The sequence below is a fragment of the Cryptomeria japonica genome, chromosome 5 (assembly GCF_030272615.1).
Source record: "Cryptomeria japonica chromosome 5, Sugi_1.0, whole genome shotgun sequence".
Lineage (NCBI taxonomy): Eukaryota > Viridiplantae > Streptophyta > Pinopsida > Cupressales > Cupressaceae > Cryptomeria > Cryptomeria japonica.
Window position 1 is genome coordinate 129,513,400 of NC_081409.1, and position 14,351 is coordinate 129,527,750.

General features: G+C 36.6%; 1 protein-coding gene across 6 annotated transcripts in view; it reads right to left on the reverse strand.

Moving 5' to 3' along the window:
• The window catches only part of LOC131076619 (protein ALTERED PHOSPHATE STARVATION RESPONSE 1), a 39,335-nt gene extending 25,547 nt beyond the window's left edge, over positions 1-13,788 (reverse strand). Inside the window, exons 1-4 of one of the 6 annotated variants that reach the window (XM_058013899.2) lie at positions 13,505-13,788; positions 13,241-13,325; positions 10,843-13,141; positions 9,988-10,199 (exon numbers count right to left, since the gene is read on the reverse strand). In XM_058013899.2, the coding sequence (XP_057869882.2) occupies positions 9,988-10,199; positions 10,843-12,130 (1,500 nt within the window). In that variant the 5' untranslated portion in view covers positions 12,131-13,141; positions 13,241-13,325; positions 13,505-13,788. Of the gene's footprint in view, positions 1-9,987; positions 10,200-10,842; positions 13,142-13,230; positions 13,477-13,504 lie in introns of those variants that run through there. The other 5 variants (XM_058013900.2, XM_058013901.2, XM_058013898.2 and 2 more) reach the window with 5 other exon arrangements.
• Positions 13,789-14,351: the final 563 nt, after the last annotated feature.

Genomic DNA, 14,351 nt, shown 5'->3' on the forward strand with positions numbered 1-14,351 from the left:
AGCATTCTTCTCTGCGAGAGAAGTTTGAGGTGAAAGCCCTTGTTAGAGCATTCTTCTCTGCGAGAGAAGTTTGAGGTGAAAGCCCTTGTTCCACCCTCTAGGAGTAGCCATGGTGAACGTCGTAAGGAGATGACGACATCACGTTGAGTGACTTCATGATGGGCACTTGTCTTCATTTGCATTTATGGCCCTGTTGTCATTTTAAGACACCCTTGGTCCATCAATGAGAACCGATCAGAGATATGTTCTATGGACCAGCGCTGCCTCAGTTGATCAAAGAGAAAACAATGGAATCATGAAGTATGAAGTGTTGTCTCTCCAGAACCCCCCAAGTTGCCAAGTCTTCACTTCCTCAACCCCAGAACTCCAGAACCCCAAATTTCCCAAGCGGCAGACATCCAAGTCACAAAGAGAATTCATTCCTTGGGCAGTGAAATCATTCTTCAGCAAACGAATTCCTTGGCATAGTGAATACATCCCTTGACAGAGCGAATACCTTCTGTGGCAGACTATGGCAGACCAAAGAAATTCTGTGGCAGACCGAAGACATTCCTGTGACAGTCCGTGAATCCTACAGAGGATCAGATCATAGGGTGAATTGTCTCTTTCATACAGCTTCAAGAAGTGAAGCGAGATTGTAAAGATATACTCAGATTTACTAAATATATTCAGAGATTTTGTTGCTGGGTTTTTCACCTTCAAGAGGAAGGTTTTCCTAGGGTATTTTGGTGTTCTCCTTGTTCATTGTGTTAATTTGTTTAATTGCTATCAATCTGATCTAAAAAAAGAACAACAGCAAGTATCGTAATAATCATTATGATAGTGCATGGGAAGTAATTATACAATGCGGTGGCTTATCAATCACACTTATTGAATTTGGCAGTGATCAATTTCAGTATTCACATTTTATTTTCTTGAAGTTGTGGTTGAGTCTCTCTGATATGGCATCCTCCATGAGTGTAAGATATCTCGGAGGTAGGATTAGGGGTGGTGTTTGGGGAAAGGTAAAAGTGGAGGACAAGCCTCCACAACAACAAAAGCACCGTGTCTCAAAGGAGTAAGGCATGGTGGATTTCATAGCATTTGCAGACAAGGAACCCTCAAACCCTACACTTCAACTTTAGTTGGTTAAAATTTGGGACCTGGCAAGAAGTATGGAATCTAGACGGCTCCCTTAGTGTTTGCATTTGCTCAGCAATGGCTAAGTTGTACTTTGTAATGTCACCTACTAGGAGGCTGCCTGTTTCCCAGTACTTGACATACATCATTATACATCATTATGCCATAAATTAGATTATCAATACTAGGGAACAATTGATAATCATAATACAAGTGATAATTACCATAATTTAGCCACAATCCTTACTCCTTTCCTAATTATTAACCCTAATAGAGGATGGGGAATTACTTGTTAGGGTGCTAGGAAACCACCTCCACAAATAGGCCCAAGGGTTTCAGGAACACCCGTCCATACCACCTCTTGGGGCTGACCTATTTTGGGGTGGGATTACTCCGCCTTTCCCTCAACAAAACCAACCTACCCTCATGAGGGGCAATATAGGAATGACTAAGGATTAGGTCATTATTATGCTTATCTCTCAAGTATTATGATTATACAAGTAAATTAATGAAATTAAATATAATTGTTATATAGATCTGATTACATTATTACTAACATATATAAATCTATTAAATGTATAGATATAATAACAAATGAAACATGTTGTATCATAGGCTATGTATATGCCATTATTCCTAACTGAATTCCAATATAATATGACTGTAAGTAAGTCTTTAATGCATAAATAGACGCAGCATACCAATCTGTTGTCTCAGTAATGATAGCAATAATCTGCCTGTAGATAAATACGATCTGCAGAGAGTCTGATCTGCCAGTCCATAAATTATAATGATCTCTGTTCCTTCCCTTTGTCCTTTCTGCATTCCTCGATATAAAATTTTAATACCTCTACATTTGTGAAGAAGGTGACGTCTCTTCAAGCGGTGCCTGTTTGTAAGGGCAATGCCCCTAGGTCCATCACATCCTTTCCCCATAACTAATCTGTCCCTTTACCATTACTATTATCAATGCTAACTAATACTGCCTTATCGATCCAGCTAATATAAGACATTATTATCGATTCAAACATTTCAATTAAATATTATTATCGATCAAACACTTATTGACTAATATCAAATACCGATCTGCTATGCTTCCATCCTTGAAGGCAGACGATGGTAATCAATGAAATTGCTGATTCATTTGTCGACTTGATTGTCACGGGGGGTGGACAGACAACTTGATCACTGTAGGACCCATGACGGGTATGCTGTCTATGGATTGCTGATAACTTATATGTCTTTCTGGCATTTTAAGATGTTTAGAAAACTGTGAAGTCTTAATTAAGACAATTTTGTAAATCAAAAATGGATGTGATTATTATATTCCCCATGACATGATCGGGGCCATGACAGTCCTCCCCTCCTAAATTTGCTTGTCCTCAAGCAATAATCTGAACCAAGCACAGCGCACACACATGCCAATACATGTATTATTATTAGATCCTTCTTGTCAAGTAGAATGTATCAATTCTTTACTTTAGAATGAAACCTTGAGGTTTTATGAAGACATTGAAGAGGTTTCAGCTGCCATATTCATGAGGGTGTTGTGATTACTAGATTAGTTCCTCCACAAAACTCCATTTGTTAATTGTTCCCTCCTCTTTTGATGGGATTCTCTGAAGGTCTCCTTCACGATATCTTGCTTTTTCGCTCGGGTTAATTTTTGCTTCTTCATCATATAGGACTTCTATATTGTGTGCTTGACCTCTCTTTCCACATCTATGCCCTGGCTCCCATTTCTCCTCACATTTGTAGCATGAATTTTTCTTTTCAAATTCTCCTTTATGGCAAATGTGCCCACGTCCCCAAGGTTCCTTAGCATAAATTATTTTTCTTAAGTTATCTTTGAAAGAGAAGATTTCATGAAATCTATCTTTCTTGTGGAAAGTTTTGGTATGCCAAATGTGCCCACGTCCCCAAGGTTCCTTGCATTTGTAGTATAAATTATTTTTCTTAAGTTATCTTTGGAAGAGAAGACTTCGTGAAATCTATCTTACTTGTGGAAAGTTTTGGTAAGCACACTTGAGGCTTTGATACTTGTAGATGATATTTATAGTCTCAAGGCCTTTTCAATGGCATCATCTAGCATTATTGGATGGGCACTTACCAATCCTTGAAGTGAATCCTTCAACGAATAAATAGGTTAACCTATCTTCATCAACCCTTGAAACCCTGACTGAATTTGTTTTGGAATTCAGCTATGTAATCCTCTATTGTTCCTTGTTGCATTAATTTAGTCAGTTCTTTAAAAACTTTTTGTGGGTGTTTCCAGTCAAATGTTTTAATAATTTTTTGTGAGAATTCATCATAGGAGGTTACATTTTGGTGCCCTTCGATGTGGATTCCATGGTGCCACCATTCGTGGGCCAATCCTTCTAAATGTAGGATAGCAAATTGGACAGCATCTTCTTCTGTCATTGGGCTAAGGGTAAAATAGGTGTTCAACTTTTGTAACCATGCATGGGCTGTTATTTTATTAGATCCAAAGAAGATTGGAAGATTTACTTTATTTAGCTTATGTCTCAAGTCTTTACTTGGATGTCCCTTTTCTTTTCTAGGTGCCTCATATTTCTTTGCTTCACAAAATTCCCTAAATGATATAGTTCTTCTCACCTCATGGTCAAAATTTGTGTACGCTACAGCAATTTCCTCGGTGCTATTTGTGGGTGGATTAATTTCTTCTTCCCCCCTTGGTAGGAAAGAGAGTTTTGGTATCCTAGATGTAGAGGATCCATTATTATTTTCTGAATGATTTGAACATATGTCTCTCCCATCTGAGGAATTGGTCTTAAGGCTATTGATTGAATTTCCCATGTTTTGTAAGGCTTGGAGAATTACTTGGGCTGTTCTTTCACTTCGATCCATTAATGCTTTGGTTGTCATCTCCATGAATGTTTTCAACTCCTCTCCCATTGGTTCATCCATGTTATTGTCTTGAGAGGGTTAGAGTTTGCTGCTAGTTTATTTCTTTCCCTTTCTAAGCCTCTTTGTGCCCTTTGGCTATGTTGCGTTAACTCTTTTTTTCACGGGAAGGCAGGATATAGCTCTGATACCAATTGTAATTTCCCCTACTAGGAGGCTGCCTGTTTCCCAGTAATTAACATACGTCATTATACATCATTATGCCATAAATTAGATCATCTATACTAGGGAACAATTAATAATCATAATACAAGTGATATATACCATAATTTAGCCCCAATCCTTACTCCTTTCCTAATTATTAACCCTAATAGAGGATGGGGAATTACTTGTTAGGGTGCTAGGAAACCACCTCCACGAATAGGTCCAAGGGTTTTAGAAACACCCATCCATACCACAACTTGGAATCCCTAAGGGTTTCAGGGACACCTGTCCATAACACCTCTTGGGGCTCACCTATTTTGGGATGGAAAAACTCTGCCTTTCCCTCAACAAAACCAACCTACCCTCATGAGGGGCAATATAGAAAAGACTAAGGATTAGGTCATTATTATGCTAATCAATCTAGTATTATGATCATTTAAGTATATTAATGAAATTAAATATAATTATTATATAGATCTGATTACACTATTACTTACACATATAAATCTGTTAAATGTATAGATATAAGAACAAATGAGACATGTTGTATTATAGGTTATGTATATGCCCTATTCCTAACCGAAGTCCAATATAATATGACTGTAAGTAAGTCTTTAATGCATATGTAGGCAAAACATACCAATCTGTTATCTGAGTAATGATAGCAATAATCTGCCTGTAGATGAATACAATCTGCAGAGTGTCTGATCTGCCAGTCCATAAATTATAATGATCCATGTTCCTTCCCTTTTTCCTTTCTGCATTCCTTGATAATGTTCTTTAATACCTCTTCATTGGTGTAGAAGGTGACGACTCTTCAAGTGGTGCCTGTTTGTAAGGTCAATGCCCCTAGGTCCATCACATCCTTTCCCCATAACTAATCCCTCCCTCTACCATTATTATCATCAATGCTAACTAATACTGTCTTATCGATCCAACTAATATCAGAACTTATTATCAATTCAAAATTTAAATAATTAAATATTATTATCGATCATACACTTATTGACTAATATCAAATACCAATCTGCTATGCTTCCATCCTTGAAGGCAGGCGATGGTAGTCAATGAAATTGCTGATTCATTTGTTGACTGGATTGTCATGGGGGGTGGACAGACAACTTGATCACTGCAGACACCAGGACAGGTATGGTGTCTATAGATTGCTGATAACGTATGTCTTTCTGGTGTTTAAGATGTTTAGAAAATTGTGAAGTCTTAATTAAGACAATTTTCTAAATCAACAATGGATGCAGTTATTATATTTAATATTACCCATGACATAAGTGGGGTCATGACATACTTGACCTTGGCTATATGCAGGGAAGGAGGAATATTTCTTATGCTGCTCAATGTCTCTCTTGTGTTTTAATCATGTCAACAACAGCCAATTTCAATTTGTTACATAATGATATTGGTGACATCGTGCACAATGCAGAGATTCATTTCAATTCTTTCCTCGCACACCATGCCATTGACCATCATCAACTTTGTCTCCAGTGAGCAGTTGAGGAAATTGCTCTACATTTGAAGGTGACATTGCCAAAATTCGTCATTCTTGTGTTCATGAATTGTTTTGTTGGAGATGAGGCTAGAGATGATGTTGTGGAGAAGAAATCTTCTAGTTCTAATGTCTCATATGAAAAAGTTAAGTTCATGCATATGGGCAATGTGAGGCCTGTGTAATTTTCCTCAGCCCTTCTTATGTTTTCAGCCTTCAGACTTTAGTTATGTTCAGATCTTATGGTGTTCACAGTCTTGTTGGGTGGGGTTTGGAACTTTGGTTTCAGCTATTTCTGTTTGGGTATCAATTTGTATCGGCTAGTGAATATAGTAATAACGGTTATATTATATTCTGGTCTTACCTCTCATCAGACCTTCTGGTTTCTACAAGGGCTTATACCTAATGTTAATGGGTTCTCCCAAATTCACGATTCATGGATCCTAAATCAAGATTTTGTATCAAAATAAATAGTTTAAACCTTAAATTTAAGGTTTTTTCTGTCTAGTTTCAATGATAAATTAAATTTTATATTTGAAAAATACTGCTAAATTGTCATTAATAATTTGGGGGAGATATTAATATAATTATTGATTACAAAAATAATATTACTTGTTAATATCATTTATTGATTTTGGCATGTATTTGTAGTTATTTTCATTTTAAGTTTCAAATATCTCATATTATAATTGTTCAAATGTAATGATTTTTTTTTCAAATTTCTTCACCTAACAAGTTTTATTAGAATTTTATCCTCGCCACGTATGAATATGAACTCGTATCTTGTGATGTAGGTGTAAGGAACTTGATGCTAGATCCAGCAAATTTTTTGGATAAGGAATGTTTTTGATGTAGCAACTAAACTTTCAAAAAGCCTCACTATTGCTTTTTCATTTTAAAACAATGTTCCACGAGGACATGCCCCCTCCCCAAAAAAAACCCTACATCCCCTGTATGGCGACATTTCCAAGACTTGGGGACTTGAAGGAAACATCCCCCCACAAAAACACCACCTCGGCCAGGGACACTGTTGGGTCACTTTCTATATGGCACATGCCATTACATGCTGATTGAACCTTTAACTTTATGAAAACTAGCTTTCCTTTCGTGGGGCACTCCCAAAGATGTTATATTGCCAAATTTGCCTTGAAGATTTCAATTCACCTCAAATTGTGTATCAGCGTCTTCCCCCCACCAATGCTTCATCATCGTCCCCCCACCAGTGCTTCGTCATCATCCCCTCAACGTCCCTAAATTTAGGCCCTTGGTCCCCTAGTCCCCAAAACCTGTCCCCCCATCAAAAAACTCTATGGAACTATGTTTTAAAAAGAAAAATGTCTTTAAACAAGAGAAAATGGTTGATCTAATAAAACAAAATAATGCATAACAAATCTCCAATCCAAGAGCATTACCTAAATCAAAAAAAAGAAAAGAATGAACACACATTGAAAACTGTATGGTTATATGGACAAAAGACAAATTTATTTGCCTTCTCCAACTACTAGAGTGTGCTCTAGATCTTTTCAAAACAGAAGTTGGGCAAACACTTAGAAACATTGGGACTCTTAAACATACAAGTACTAAGGAAGATATACCTCTCTTACTATACAATTCCATACATATACTACATAGTCCTCTAAAAAAAATCGAGGTACATGGATACCATTTCATGTTAGAGTAAGAGATTAAATAAATATAGTGACCAAAAGGCGTAGGTATAAGAAGAGTTTGCAAACTTGAACTCCAATTAGACTCAACAAATCCCAAATTTTAAAACTCGACAAAACCCAGGAAAAACTCAGCAATTTACATAAATACTTAAATTCAAAACTCAATAAAAACTCAAGGTTCACAAGTTTCTCCTACAAAATCACTAAGTACTCGCTGCATGTTCAATACTACAACTTGCCAAAACTCATCCCCAACAACTTGCTAGTTAAACCTACAAGAACGAGTGTGTCAAAACAAAAGTTCACAGGTATTTGGCAACTTGATAGTACTTTGTGAGTTTGCAATCTATGATACAAGGACCAAAACAAAGTCCTTGTCCCCTATAGAGTTCCCTACACCAAGTTGTTATATTATATAGATATTGAAATGGTACAACTAAATATAGAGTTCCTTACACCAAGTTGTTATATTATGTTTTTTACTAGTGTAAACAATTGACATTTATTATAATGAGCATCCAATTTTTAATTGCCCTATTTTTGGTCTTTATACTTGTGCATTCTGTGTCAGTTCTTTTTAATTTCATAAAACTCTTCTCATGAGGAGTCTCTAAATTAATTCAATTGAAATTTAATATTGTGTTTAATCTAAGTTATTGGGTTCTCCAACCACTTGGCCAAATCCGGGTCCAGTTCAAACCAGATCCGGGTATAGGTTCGGTACGAATTTCGTTGAGCCTAATTCTAAAGTTCATGACTTGAAATCGAGGAAATAGGAAATCTGTGACCCTTTGCAAGGGGAATTTAAATATAGTGCTTTATTGACGTGGCTTTCTTTGGCCATCTTTAATGGCAAAATTTATGTATTGGAAAAATTATATAGTCAAACTTCATGCATAGCCATCTATCTCCCCAACTGACCAATGAAAGGTTCCCATCCTGTTCAATGCTGGTCTTAATGCACAGAGACTATTGGCTATATGCACCTTGACTCCATATAATGAGAATCTGTAAATGGTATGGGTGAATCAGGAACCATTCAGGAGGGGGAAGAGACTCTCTATAGTCAAGGCAGCTACCTTTGATCGTAGTTGGCACTCCCCCAACAGAGGAGGCTCAGTTATATCTAGTTCCAGTTCCAAATGTGTATTGTCGAGGAGAATAAGATGGAATGTAAGAAGGGCACGAAATTACAAATGCAAAACCAAAACTTTATAAGTGTGGTTAGAAGTATTATCTTTGAAATTTAATAATATTATTTTATTTTTAATAATTTTAATTTAATAAGTGTGAAATATTTATATTAATTTTAAATTTCATATAATACTATTTTATTTTAATAAATAATACATTTGACTATATTTATATATTTATGATATTTACATGGTTTTTGTACTAACGAACCCAAACCCCCAAAAACAAATTTAGCTGAACCGACAAACCGGATCCCTGAACAAGAACCTAAACCCAAACCAGAACCGACAACTTAGTATTTAATTTATCGAACAAACAACAATATGCAACTAGCTAGGAAGGATGCAAGAGGCACATACAAAGAAAAGAGAACTATGATATTGAGAGGATACCAATCTACCATTAGTTATCCTCAATGATACAAATCATTATTCTCCAAATTCAAATTATGATTTTGAATTGGAACGATGAATCCATCTAAATATTTATCTCAATGTCAAAATCTAGTCATAATATTACACTGGGTTAGGCAAAAACCTGCAATTTACACATTTCTCATGGTTGCTACAAGCCAGCAACTCAGAAGGCCACAACTCAAACTTTACACATGCTAACAAACCTTACAATTATCTCTATAATTTGATTGCCCTTAAATATTATATTGTCATGCTTCAGTACACTGTAGCATATCAATTCTGGAAATGGCATGCAGTCCATCGAGTTGCACCAAGTATCTGGATCAGAAAGGTCCTATAACATGGTACAAACCTCTAATGCGCCTCTCTAAATAAGGTTTGCATACAAACATCTCTAATTTTCATGTTGTCAAAGACCTTATATATCTCAGAAAAGAGATAAAAACACTTAAATCTCAGAGTACACTAATTACCTAGACATTAAATATTCTTCTGTTTCAAACTCCTGTTATTGACATTTCAAAGTCATCAATCATAAGGCAGTTAACACTCCAATTAAACTCAAAGTCGGCTAGAACAGACTACAAACTAGGTTTTTTGGGTATTCCAAATCAATATAACAATTGTTTTTACTAAGAATATTTTTTTTTAGATCAAAATCAGATAATTAGTTACAGAAAAAAAAAAGTCAGATTCCTGGTATTGACTCAGCCAGGAGGTCTGAAAAACATGCAAAGGATTAAAATATGATTGAAAAAGATCAAAATCAGATAATTAGTTACAAAAATAAAATAAAATCAGATTCGTTCTATTGACTAAACCAGGAAGTCTGAAAAAAATGCAAAGGATTACAATATGAGTACATCATTTCTACCCATGTTCTTTGTCAAAATCAAGGGGGCAAAAAGATGGACTATCACCAACAGCAGCAATAACATTTTGTGAATTTTTTTAATTTTGGTGCAAGTGACACTAATTGGAGATAAGGAGTGCAAAAAGATATTAACATAACAAATACCTTAACTTCCTCATAAAGTTTTTTCTCCCATGCATATATTTTGTCTAAAGTTGATGAATGGCATCCAGAATTCATTCCATCCTCGTCAAATGCATCGCCAGAGTCATCAACAAATTTCTTTAGTTTTGAAGAATACGGCCGCTTTGATGATGAGGGTGCAGATGGCTTAGCTTGATGCCAAGTGATTGCATTCAAAATCCTGGCAGAAAACACTGCATTTATACATGTCAGACATCAAAAAGCTGAAATTGTAAACACTAATTTATATAAATGATAAATTTCTCTCCATTTACAGTTTTCAAATGCAATATCACTAAATGGATATGCAACTTCATTTTGACGACAGAAGCATCATACCCAACTACAATTAGAGAAGTTTCTTTATGTGCAACAGAAAATTAGAAGAGACATCCAGAAAAAATTCCTACTATCAGTTTCCATATTTATTAATGACAAACTGCTGCATGCAGAATGTGTTTGCATTATGACACAGTATACTCTGTAAGATCTCTTCATATCCTTCTCAGTAATACAAATAACCATGTCCCTCATTTCAACTGCCGACAAGAAAATTTCTTTACTCTTGTGAAGAGTGATCCCAGGAAAACTTAATAAACAATAACATGACTTGAGCCACGCAGCTTACTATTTGCATTAAAAGTTAAAACTACAACTCCTACCCAAGTAATAAATTCTGCAGTAACAAAGATTTATTTACAGATAATTGTTGGCAATGAAAAGCTACATACTTGTAGATACCCAATGAAACCTAGATGAAAATATTTTGGAGGTGTTGCTATGACACAATAAAACCTTTACATTGAATGCTAATAAGAGGAAGTGAAAATAGCATACACTTGAAGACAGTAAACCTTGGACGATAAGGGACTTTGTTTGCCTCTAGCATCTTTGCAAGTTCCTTGCCTGAGTCGTGTGCCCTCTTAAACTCGTTTTCAACTAAAACTAAAACTTCCATCATGTTCCTTTTTCCCTGTGTGACAAGAAGAGCAAAATCATTGTCTTCGTTATCAACTCTGTTCTCCAACACGGCCTTGTCTACTGGCACATCTCCAGCTTCTCCCTCAGCTTTCTCTCCAACTTCACCTTCTGTGCCTTTGGTAGGGTTTTTTTCTTCTATAGACTCGTCTGGATTAGGATGTACCACAGAACGAGTACTATTCTCCACCACATTATCCGGTGATCGAATATCATAAGCTTTACCTTTTTCATCTACCTTTTTCTCCCACTGCACTTTCTTCTTTGGATCCTCTCCCTGATCCTCTTCTTCCAAATCAGGAATGCCCTCTTCCTCCCTCACATGTTTTGAATCCCGACTGCTTCCTTCAGATGCCGGACTCAACCTACTCCGGCCATAATAGGGATAAATACTTTCTGCTTCAAATGAAACAAACGGGTTGAAAAAATCCCATGCACTGTTCTTGGGAGGAGAGGGAGGTGGGGGAGGATTATTTGAACTATATGAAGGCCCCGGAGGAGGGTCTGCAGTAGGGGCCGATCGATTTTGACCCACTGGGATGCCAAAGAAAGTATCCATTCCATACTGATTATCATTGGAGCGAAAATTCCATGCAACTCTCTCAGGAGAAAATGGCCTTTCCTGGTATGACCTGGCCGGTGTATTAACAGATCTCATGTAGTTGAAATGAGTAGGACTTTCATATGATCGAGGGGATTCTGAATGCTCATGAAAATGCTCATGAAAATGCTCATGAAAAGGTGATGATGTTGGACTTTCTGCAGGCGGTGACTCAGAGTGTGAATGTGAATGAGAATGAGAATGAGAATGAGAATGATGCGAATGAGAATGTGAATCTGAGTGTAAATGCAAGGAAGAAGTGGTGGAAGACTTTTCAGGCACAGCAGCATGTTCTGGAGATTTCTTCTCGTGAGAGCTCACCGTAGGTGATGCCGGCGCCGGAAGAGATGACAAAAGATTCATCTCCCTCTCTGCAAAACCCCGAAGAGCACTGCCAATACTAACCAGAGCTTGAATATACTCCACATGAGCTGCTGCTAGCACATACCTCTGGTCTACTGCCAGCTTAATGAACCGTTTCCTCTCCCTACACATCAACACCACTTCCTCATTGTCTACCTTGGATGTAGAACAACCCATTTGCATCCCTTCCACCGATCCCACAAACCCCAAAACCTCAATCAACAAAAACTCTGGCTCTTTACAGCCAAATCCTATGCCTTTTCCGTTCAACAGTTTAAAACACAAGAACACTGTATATCTCCCCCATGAGCATGCGCCCAACAACTCAATCTTCAACAAATCCTGTCTCTTCGCAGTCAAAATCCAAAATGCACACTGTATTTCAGTCTTCACCACATGCAAACATCACACAAAAGCTATGCATATTCCACCATAGTAAAGCACATAAAAATTAATTCAACAAGCCATATATCTTCAAAGCCAATTTCAAATCAATCTCTCTGTTTCGCTCCTCCCCAAATGTGTTTATCACAGAGAAATTATGTATTCCCTACCTATGCATCTACCCGCAAAAAACCTAATCTTCAAAAAAACCCTGTTTCTCCACATCCAAATTTAGAACAGTCCATCTGATTTCCTTGTGCCCACATGAGTATATCACACAATCTGTGCACGCTCCAGAAATGTGTTTACTCCCAGAATAAATAACCTGCAACAAATCCTGTTTCTGCGCATTCAAATTCAGAACATTCTCACCACTTCAATCCTCCCCAAATGGTTAAGTCATACAAATGTTCTGTGTATACCACCCACAGGCATACCCCTAACAAATTTAAACTACAACAAACCTTGTTCCTCCGTACCCAAATTCAAGCTATTCCCCTCCTCGCAAGGGGTATAAACCACACAAGTGTTCTGCATATACCATCAATGTATGTTAAAAACCTATCCTTGCACGCACCCTGTTTACCCCCACATCCAAATTCAAAATACCCTCCCTTTCAACATGAACCCACCATACAGAAGCTCTCCTGTACACTAAACACTAGAACCTCATGTCACAAAAATGTTCTGTAGATCCTCATATTGACAACAGTCATCCTCATGCACGCCACTTCATTACTGTTCAAACAGAACCACCCTTCCCACTGAGAAAATCCTTCCCCCACATCCCTACTCCAGTCCCAAAGTTTTCTGCATCAAAGCCCATCTGAAATTTCATGATTTGAACAAGGAAAACTAAACACAAACGAAAGAGCTAAAATAATTGAGAGAATCATTACCTTAACATACCTTGAATGAAAAACACGTTCTTCAGTTGTCACAGGGAATCCGTGCAGCATGCAGAGGGTCCATTCATCTTCATGGCTGCTTCTTCCTTTACAGAAAAAGTTCCATTTTTTTTTAATAATTTTCCCAAGCTTCACCCACAAAACAAAAGAGAGAAAGGACACAGTCTGACCATTCTCTAAAAATAATATTTCATTAAATCAAATGCAGAATTAATAAAGAAATTGACATATATACAGAAACAGCATCTATATTGATCTGTAGTACCATGATCCAAACAAAAAATACAACTACGGAGGCTTTGATTAATCACTTGCTTTTCACCGATACGTAGGCCCCATCAAAATGTCTACAGCCTTTCAGCCTGAAAATTCATTCTCCCCAGTCAATAATATACTCTATTGTTATTGATAATTCTGATTCACACTAGGTGGGCTAACCCAGTCGATTCAAATCATTTTGGGGCATTGGAGGTGGTTTATATGTGAGCTGTGGAATCCAATTTGGTGAAGGGGCAATTTATAGAGAAATTTATTTCGAAGGCTCCATAATATTTATGGCTCATTAATACTTGAGCACAATCATGTTGGGATGGAAGATGTTCCACCTTATGGTCCTTAGTGTCAAGCAAACTAGAGAGTATTTGTAGCCGCATTTTACTATGGTGTTAAATACTTCCGTGCTTTTCGCATTCGTGTTATGGGTCTCCTCTATTTTTAGTAGTTACTTTTTTGTATTACGATGATGAAATCTGTATATTTTTATCTTAATTCTTATTTAATGTTTATTTATTTTGGAAAAATATTATTTAATATATTTATAAATTAATAAACAGTATAAATTATGTAATTTTTTTATATTATTTATTTATTCATTTTATATATTTTTTAGTATATTATTTTTAAATTTATTTGCATATTCAAATGGTGGTTGAATTTAATTGGTTAAAGCATTGAGATCCAACTTCAAATTCTCGAGGGACAACTAAAATTATATTGGAAGTTGTGACTCTTGGTGTTTCATAGTTGGCTTCTAATGTGGGAGTGGTTTCTAAATAAGTGGATTTGTAAGTTGTGGCTCTTGCTCTTTTATGGGTGGTGTCTAGTGTGATTTC